The 9,794-nt window shown below is 40.2% G+C and overlaps 1 protein-coding gene across 1 annotated transcript; it reads right to left on the bottom strand.

Moving 5' to 3' along the window:
* Positions 1-731: 731 nt before the first annotated feature.
* LOC396796 (olfactory receptor 10C1) lies at positions 732-1,691 on the bottom strand. The gene is given in 4 exon segments (XM_003128277.3): positions 732-1,396; positions 1,399-1,506; positions 1,509-1,598; positions 1,601-1,691. Coding segments are annotated over 4 exon segments (954 nt in total).
* Between the last annotated feature and the right edge of the window lie 8,103 nt (positions 1,692-9,794).

The raw sequence follows: 9,794 nt of genomic DNA, 5'->3' as shown, positions 1-9,794 counted from the left end.
ACTTGTTAGGCTTCTGAGATATAATCTGGCAATTTGTGCTTTTAGCTTATACTTTAGCCTAAATGGGAACATTTTGGGAAACCTGTCTAGTGTTGGACTCATCTATTAAAATTCTTTGGTAGCCAACTTCCTTCCAGAATTTGGTAATGAGAACTTTAACTGTGAGTACAGAGGTATCTCCAAAATAACAATCACTGTTATTCAAGAAGGTTCTTACAAAACAGATTGACAAGTACAGTTCTTCCCTTCTTTCTTCTTTCCCTCCTTCCTTCCTTCTTTCCTTCCTCTCCCCCTCTTAATTCCTTCCTTTTTTTTTGTCTTTTTGCTTTTTGTTGTTGTTGTTGTAGCTATTTCTTGGGCCGCTCCCTCAGCATATGGAGGTTCCCAGGCTAGGGGTCAAATCGGAGCTGTAGCCACCGGCCTACGCCAGAGCCAGAGCTTCCCGGGATCCGAGCCGTGTCTGCAACCTACACCACAGCTCACAGCAACGCCGGATGGTTAACCCACTGAGCAAGGGCAGGGACCGAACCCGCAACCTCATGGTTCCTAGTCGGATTCATTAACCACTGCTCCACGACGGGAACTCTCCCTTTCTTTCTTTCTTTCTTTCTTTCTTTCTTTCTTTCTTTCTTTCTTTCTTTCTTTCCTTTCTCTCTTTCTGTCTCTCTCTCATTCCTCGTAGGTTGACTCTACATCTTTTTCAAAGGGCAACTTGTGTGGTCCTCTGGTATCTACCTATGAGCCAATACTTTTTTCTTGCCTAGAGTTCTCCTAAGAGCTGCCTTGACTTCCTTGTTCCGTAAACTGTAGATGATGGGGTTGAGCATGGATGTCACCACGGTATAGGAGAGGGCTAGGAGTTTATCTATTCCTGGTGAATGGCTAGCCTTGGGTCTCAAGTAGGTGACAGATGCTGAGCCATAGAAGAGTGTTACTACAAGTAAGTGGGAAGAACAGGTGGAAAGAGCTTTTCGGCGACCCTCAGGTGAGGGCATGCTGAGCACGGCAGCTAGAATTCTGCCATAAGAAGCAATGATGAGTAAAAATGGGCTGGAAATGCAAAGGATGGCCACAGCAAAGACTGCAGCCTCATTATGGGAGGTATCTCCACAGGCAAGTGCCAGGATAGGGGGGAGGTCACAGAAGAAGTGGTCTATTTCACAGGGGCCACAGAAGTCCAGGGAGAAAATATAGTTGGTCTGGCCCAAGCCTACCATGCATCCCACTCCCCAAGAAACCATTGCCAAATGGACACAAACTCCATGACTCATTCGTGTTGCATAGTGAAGTGGGGAGCATATGGCCATATAGCGGTCAAAAGCCATGGCAGCCAAAAGACAGCACTCACTGATACCAAAAAATGTGAAGAAAAACATCTGTGTGGCACACCCCTCCGAGAGATTCCTCGGGCCTCGCTCACAAGGCTCTGCAGCATCTTGGGTATGACAGAGCACGTGTAGCCAATCTCCAAGAGAGACAGGTTGGCCAGGAAGAAGTACATGGGGTGTGGAGGACCGGGTTGGACCAGATGGCAGTGGCTATGAGAGCATTGCCCGTCAGTGATGCTAAGAACATGAGCAGGATGAGGGTAAACAAAAGAAACACTGTTCAGTGACCTCAGAGAATCTGGCAAAGGCAAAGCGTTTGACAGACATGCTGTTGTCCTGCCACAAGGAACAATTGAAGGTCATGCCTGAAAAAAGAAGGCAAGGTCATCATCAAGAGTCTTTCAGAAGGAAAGATGAATCTTTCTCTTACTCTTAACAAGGTCTCGTGAGCAGAGAGATAGATTTCTTTTCTGCTATTCTAAAATTCAAAGTTTGGAAGTTACCCTCATCTTGAAACCAAATCCTATGTATGTTTATTATCCTGGTTGATTTGTCAGAAATATATCTGGTCAGTAGACATATAATGGAAAAAAATTAAGTAAAATTCTTTCTCCTCTCTTTTTTTTTATCATTTGCCAAATACTACCAAATAAAGGTCCTCCCATACGTACCTAATTCTTTCCTATTCTTTAGCCACTGACTTGCTTTCTTTACTCATTTATTAAACACTATTTATTGAGCAAAGAGTATTTTCAAAGTATTTTTCAGTTATTATTGTAGGTCCTGGATTTAATATGTAAAAAAAGATGGAAAGAAGTAGACTGATTCAAAATTCATAAATGTGAAGTAGCAACTCTGCACGATTACAGGGACCATCAGCGTATATGACTGTTGAAAAAGTTGCTCGCGCATCAAGCATTTTATTATAAAGCAGTTACACTTATGTTAAAGTATTATTAAGCATTTGCCTTGCACTGTGATTGACTTAATTATAAATTTAATATCTATGTTTCCCACATAGCAACTCAATTCAGTTAAGGCTGTGGCAAAGAAAACAGACAATAGTTTACTTATTTTTTTTTTAACCCCAAATATTTTCTTAGATGTCCTGACTTCTCAATCATAGCCTATGCAGTTGCATAGAAAACTCTGGATGTGAAGAAATTGTCATCCCTTTTGTCAGTTAAAACATAAACGTATATCTTACTCATTCTGTCTTTGTGGATCTGGGACAAATTGCAAGTTTCCCCGGTGACTCTGATGGAAGGAACAAGGCGGAAATTCCAACCAGCAAAGGCGAATGCCTGACTCTTTCTTAACTAGGGACATCACAAAATTTCATTTCATAAATATCTCTCGCCATTTAGACTGTAGACAGCAAATGCCTGTGCTGTGGGTTGGTGTCAGAGGGTGTGGGAATGAGAGAAACCTGCTGGTGGATGGCCCACAGTGTGGGCTGACTGCACAAAGGCTGATGCCTGCTCTTAGTCATGTGATATTCTTAGACCCGCAGGGTGAATTAAAAAGACATCCTGTGGTAAGTACTTTTTAAAACCTCACAAACTTCAGAGACAGTTGAAAAACTGAGATATCTGAGATAGTGAAGATCTGTGAATGCTTCTAAATATTTTAACAGTCAAAGAAGGATACTCTGTCTAGAAGTAAATATTAAATACTATAGAAGTAAATGTATAGGTCTCATTAGAAGTGAGAAAGCAAGCAAATGTTGAATTCTCTTCTTCCTCGCTCTCACTTAGAATAATTTCACATCAGGTAAAATCAGATTTTTTTCATTACACTTTCTATGTTTTCTGGATTTGCTCTCTGTTGACCTTTTGTTGGTTGACCTGAGATCCATGTACTAGAGGCCAGCTTTGTGTACATACCAAGAATGTTAATTTTAATCATTGCTACAGAAAGAGCGTGAGATAGTCAAGGCAGGTGTCAGGGGTCTGCAGAAAGGAGCATCCCAGGTAGTACAATTTGACATGAACATTCTCTGTCTCTCATCTGATATATTTTCTTGACCTAAAGTTTCTGATTTATCATGTCCACATGAAGGAAGGATGATGAAGCCCGTCCCATCTTTCTTGCTGAGTCGTTTTGTGTTAAACGTGCCAACATTGTACAGGCAGTGATGAATTCAAAATAAGAAATTAAAGTGTACTTATCACCCTCAAAAACCCTTGCCCTTTAGAAGTCTCATGTTACGAACTCATAGGACTCTGCATACAATATTGTCTGCTATTGCCATTATATAAAAATAACCTGTATTAAGAATCAGTCACACCTGAATATGCACTGTTTTGTTAATCTAAAGATATAGGCATTTCATGCCCAATGATAAACTGTTTTATAGATTCCTGCTCAGTGTAATGAAAGGTCAAGTGGTCATTGAACATTGACAAGATTCTGCAGCTTTAAATCTTGAGATGGAGTTTTAATGATAGCCGGATATCTGAAAGAAATACATCGAGAAGGAGAAAAGATAAAGTTAGTAGCTCATGGCTTTGCTTCATGTGTCACCTTACCCAGCCCAAGATCCAAGACATGCACATTCCCTGCAGCTCTGCTTTGGAAATAACCCAGCAGAATTGATTCATTTGGAGTCAGCTCCACATAATTAGGACCGTTCTTAACTGACTCAGTCCCTTCTTAATCTCTTTTTCATAATGAAATGTTTATTTCCTATCAGCCAAAGGAAAACATAAGATAATGATTAGATATTTTACCTAAAACTTAGTACAGTGCCCAGAATACAATAAAAACTCAATAAATATTAATCTTCATTATGCTAAAATTATCATTCCAAAATGCTTGAATAGTAGATATAATTTATGTAAATTGGTCATTAAATATTGCATAGATGATATCCCATTGCTTCCCACCATTTATCCATAGTTATTTCAGCATCACTTAGTATTTTAACGAAGTGAGGCCTTAACATAAGCTAGCAGAAACTGTTTTATCACTTGATGGGAATAACAGGTACAGGATAATGGAGGCATTTCCAATTACCCAAAGATAAGAGATATGTCTATTTCCTGGGAAATAATTAATTTAGAATAACTTACAGCAGTTTTCTGACTGGGTCACTGGTAACTGAGTAAATTTTTAGTCTTCAAAGAAGGAGAAAATAACTGATTAAAATAATGTCCAGAATGAATAATGCTTTGAGTGTTAGCTATCATTTTTACACTTTAATCCATCTTATAGAACCCTCTTAAGAAATCATTATATCACATACCTTTAATCATAATTTTTGAGGGAAAAAGTAGATGATATTAGCTTCTGAGTAGCCACTCCCTGATTTTGTCTGCATGCTCTCCTTATAACCTCCCCACATTCAGAGGATGTAAATTTCCCCAGTCCTCACTTCTAAGACTATGCACTGAGAAGCTTTTTTGTCATCAGGACTTGTCTGATTCCAGGAAGATTGTGTCTCCTGAGGGAGCATTATGTCCTTCCTAGCAATGCCCTCAGCACACACACCACCACACACACACCACACACACCCACACACACCACACACACACTCACACACACATGCAGTCTGTGATACATACATATATTTTAACTTCTCATCAAAAAAAAGGAAATGAAATGTTTACTCATCCTTCCTGTTCTGAATCTTATCATGCTTTCTTCCAAACATTTTCTTCTCACTAAGTCAGAGTGTTTTTCTGTCTTCAAATTGCAGTCTTGTCTTATTTTTTTGTTATTATGAACATTAGACAAATAATATATAAAATAATGAAACAAATAAAATAATAAGAAATAATGATACCTAAATAGAAACTACAAATAACTGCTGTCATAGATGTTGCACATGTGATTATCAAGTGACATGTACTGGTGGAGCCCAAATATTTGACCACTGTTGGCTATTAATATGAAGTGCTCAGATTTAAAATTTTTGTTTGAATTAAAAATTCGTCATCAAAAATAATATGAAAATGACAAGTAACTTTCATATATTATATAGAGCAGTTAGTACTTAATCTGATTTTTTTTTTTTTTTACCTTTTTAGGGCTGCACCCACGGTATATGGAGGTTTCCAGGCTAGGGATCTAATTGGAGCTACAGCTGCTGGCCTACACCACAGCCACAAAAAACACACGATCTAAGCTGGGTCTGTGACCTACACACAGCTCATAGCAACGCCGGATCCTTAACCCACTGAGCAAGGCCAGGGATCAAACCCTCAACCTCATGGTTCCTAGTTGGATTCCTTTCCACTGCACCACGACGGGAATCCTATTCTGGTTATTTTAAAAGATTCAATTAACAAATCATAATAATTTTCTAGTAACACATGAGTGTGACAAAGAGCACATTTGTTTGTATTAAAAGTAATAAAGAAACCCTAAGAGTCAAAGATATATGCTAGGATGATGAAAAACTGTAAGGTACTGAATTTTTTTTTTTTTTTTTTTTGGTCTTTTTCCATTTCTTGGGCCCTCTTGTGGCATATGGAGTTCCCAGGTTCAGGGTCTAACGGAGCTGTAGCCACCAGCCTATGCCAGAGCCACAGCAACAAGGATCCAAGCTGGTCTGCGACCTACACCACAGCTCATGGCAACGCTGGATCGTTAACCCACTGAGCAGGGCAGGGATCAAACCTGCAACCTCATGGTTCTTAGATGGATTCGTTTCTGCTGTACCACGATGGAATCCTGAATATTATTTTTTAAATGAAATAAAAGTGGGTAATATGATACTATTACTGACATGATAATGGAAAGGAGAAAGACCAGGAAGGGAATGTCATCGGATGAAAATCCCCCTTATTGCAGCCCCATAAATGAATATGCACAGGAGGAGAACAGGATGGCGAGTAGGGAGGATAGGGGACTCTTTCCTCAATGAACACATCAAAAATACATCTACGTGTGGAACAATTTTCACTGAAAAAACTGAGTCTGGGAAAGGACTTCTGCACAATGAAGGCTATAAGAAATATCCACATGGAGAGAACCATCAGTCAGGACCTGTGCCTCTGGGGAGGGGACTCTTGAGGAAAAGGAGAGATTTCATGGCAGAGATCCTCTCCAGGTGAGTGGGGGAATGGTTCCAGCCATAAATTAGGCACCCCAGCCCTGGGTCGCTACACAGGGAAGACAAGCCCCTTGGCTGTTGGAGGGCCAGTGGGACTACCAGAAAGGCTGTGGGAGGCCCGGATTACTTCTGAGGAGCACATCACATTACTGCCCTGAGCATGATGGAGGAGGTTGAAACTGCTTGAGACTGGCCAGTACAGCATGTCATCCAGACTACAGGTCCATTGAGCTAGGAATGCCCAGCCTGCTTTTAAAAGGCTACATTTCTTTTTTTTTTTAATATGATTTTTATTTTTTCATTATAGTGTACAGGTTTGTCAATTTTCTACTGTACGCAAAGTAACCATCACACAATAATATATATATATAATATATATCACCACACACCACTACTTTTTCTCACATTTCTCCATCTGCCCATACAAGTGGCTAGATATAGTTCAGTGTATACAGCAGGACCTCATTGCTTATCCTCCAATATGCATGTATTACCTAGATCTAGTCATCCGCTCCTTCCCTCCACTTGGCAACACAATCTGTTTCCAAGTCAGGATATTATTTTCTGTTAGGTTCGTTTGTGCATATATTAATTCCAGAATAATGATACTATTGTATTTGTCTTTTTCTTTCTGACTTACTTTCATCAGGATGAGGTCCTAGTCTCCATGTGCTGGCAAATGGCATTATTTCATTCTTTTTACGGGCTGAGTGTATTCCATTGTGTATATATAGCACTCTTCCTATTCCAATCATCTGTCAATGGAGCATTTAGGTGTTTCCATGTCTTGGCTATTGTGAATAGTGCTGCAATGAACTGCGGGTGCATGTGTCTTTTTAAGGAAAGTTTTGTCCAGTATATGCCAAGAGTGGGACTGCTGGGTCATATGGTGTTCAGTGGTACATTTACATTTCTTAATACTCTCTCTCCTCTTTCTGGGACCCTTGTAAGATGAACATTGTACCTTAATGTTGTCTCAAAGATTCCTTAAATTGTTTTCATTTTTTTAAATTTGTTTTTCTTTTGCTATTCATTGATGATTTCCATTAATCTATCTTTCAGATCATTATACATTTTTCTGTTATCATTAGTCTCATTTTTTTTTCATTTTAGTTATTCTTCAGTTTTGACTGGTTCTTTTTTTTTTCTTTTTCTGGCGACCATGGATGCGATTCCTGAGGGGATAAGCCTGAGCCACCAGGGTCACCTCAAATCTAACATAGGTAAGAGAACTCTGACTGTATTTTTAAAAATTTTTAGTTCTTGTTAAACTTCATGTTTTCATCTATTCTTCTATTCAGTTGCATCTTATACTGGTATTTCAATTCTTTATCTAATAGATGTTTATTCAGTCTCATTAGTTGTTTTTTCAGGGGTTTTCTCTGTTCTTCAGTTAACAGTTTCTCTGTTTTCGTTTTGCTACTTCCTCTGTCTTAAACTAGTGAACGGTTCCTCAGCGTCTGACGGTCATGTATTGGGAGCTCTATACAGTTTGGGTGACGTGGTTTGATGAACGCTGGACTTGATGTGAGAAAGTAGACTTCAGTATGTGTGGTACTATCCTTGGTAGGAGGTGGGGCTGAGATGGAGGGACTGGGTCCAGAGTTAGGTGTAAACCAGGACTTACCTCTGCCAGTGGCCATCACACCGTATAGGGGGCCTGGTGGGACCCAAGTTGCTGGAGCAGAAACCCTGAGGTTGGGTCAAGCTGGCTCTATTTCCATTTTGGTGTGTGCTCTTCTTCCCAGCACTGGCCCTCAGCCCAAAGGGGAGCAGTGCTTGAGCGGAGAGGCTGGTGTGGTTATTTGGTATGGTCTGTGAATTTGGTGTGGTCTTTTAGCCTCCAGAGATCTGTTTTTGATGTGCTGTCTGTGTAAGTGCCAGTAATGGCTGCCCCTCCCTGCTCAGATGCACTTAGGGTTTTGGCTGTATGCATTCCTGCTGAGATTTTTCCTTGGTCATGGCAGCGCTTCCTCCGTGTGGAGCTATGAGTGTTGTCTAGCTCAGAGTGGTGGCAGTCTATGAAACAGTCAGGTAGTCACTGGTTTCAGTTGGCCCTTTGCGCACTGCTTGGGAGAAGAAAGAAACAGTTCTAACTAGGACAACTCCGTGAAGAGGCATTAATTGCTTACTTTGGGATTTCTCTCCAGTGGCCCCATTCAGGGAAGGCAAATTGCAGTATTCTTTTGATTCCATAAGTCATTTGCTCTAGGAAAAGAGTTCATCCTTGACACCGAGATCTTTTTGTAGACTCAACTCTCTCTTGTGTAAGTGGATGATATAAGCATTTTCAGCCTCGTCGTATTCGATGTTGCAAATTAGAATGTATGATTTAGGATTATTTTTTTGGGTGATTTGAAAAGAGATGAACTGACAATCGTATGGACCACACAATAGGAAGCATAGTAAAAAATAAGCTGACCAGTGATATGGGGATGGGGAAGAGAAACTCATGTCCACCACATGATATTTCTTCCAAGATGTCTTACTTTAAAAAAAGAGAAGAGATATTTCATTCCATAACCTGTGAAAGCAACCATTGATGAGATCTTTATTTCCCACTCCTCTGGTAAGAAGAAATTTAACCATGAAGTTCCTACCCTTTCTCTACTTACATTTGGTAGTTTTATTTTTTTGTCTCTTATCTCATATCCCTTTCTCACTTCTGTAAGAATGCTGAAGGATGGCTCATGCAACAAGTAAATATATATATAGCTGCTTCTTTGTTTTAATTACTGTTTCATGCAGCTGTATAAGGAAGAAGAAAATTATATCTGCATTAGAAGAAGCAACACCTGCATTTCTTTTTGTATTTCTCATGATATACTAGCTCCTATTCTAGGGAAATTTTTTAGAATCTTGGAACTTTCCCGTCATCCCTCAAATGTCAGTGACCTTGAATTGAAATAATCTTTGTAATTTACTAACTGACCATTCCTATTTTTGATTCGGCCATAGTGAACTTCTTCATCATCCATCATGCTCAACCACACCTTCTTTGGGGAGGTCTGAACTTTAACCTTGGGCGGGAAGTGCCTCTTTCCAAGTTTGCCCTTTCTTGGATACTGTCTCTTGGTCAAAGATATCATTTAGAGTTCTAATTAAATTTTTTTTTGTCTTTTTGCTATTTTTTTGGGCCACTTCCATGGCATATGGAGGTTCCTAGGCTAGGGGTCAAATCGGAGCTGTAGCCACTGGCCTACGCCAGAGCCACAGCAACGCGGGATCCGAGCCGCGTCTGCAACCTACACCACAGCTCACGGCAACGCCGGATCGTTAACCCACTGAGCAGGGGCAGGGATCGAACCCGCAACCTCATGGTTCCTAGTCAGATTCGTTAACTGCTGTGCCGCGACGGGAACTCCTAATTAAATTTTTATAGTTACTCTCCTTCCATAGCATAATAA

The sequence above is a fragment of the Sus scrofa genome, unplaced genomic scaffold (genome assembly GCF_000003025.6).
Source record: "Sus scrofa isolate TJ Tabasco breed Duroc unplaced genomic scaffold, Sscrofa11.1 Contig705, whole genome shotgun sequence".
NCBI lineage: Eukaryota > Metazoa > Chordata > Mammalia > Artiodactyla > Suidae > Sus > Sus scrofa.
Note: the sequence above shows the minus strand (reverse complement) of the source record. Positions and strands in the feature narration are given on the sequence as shown.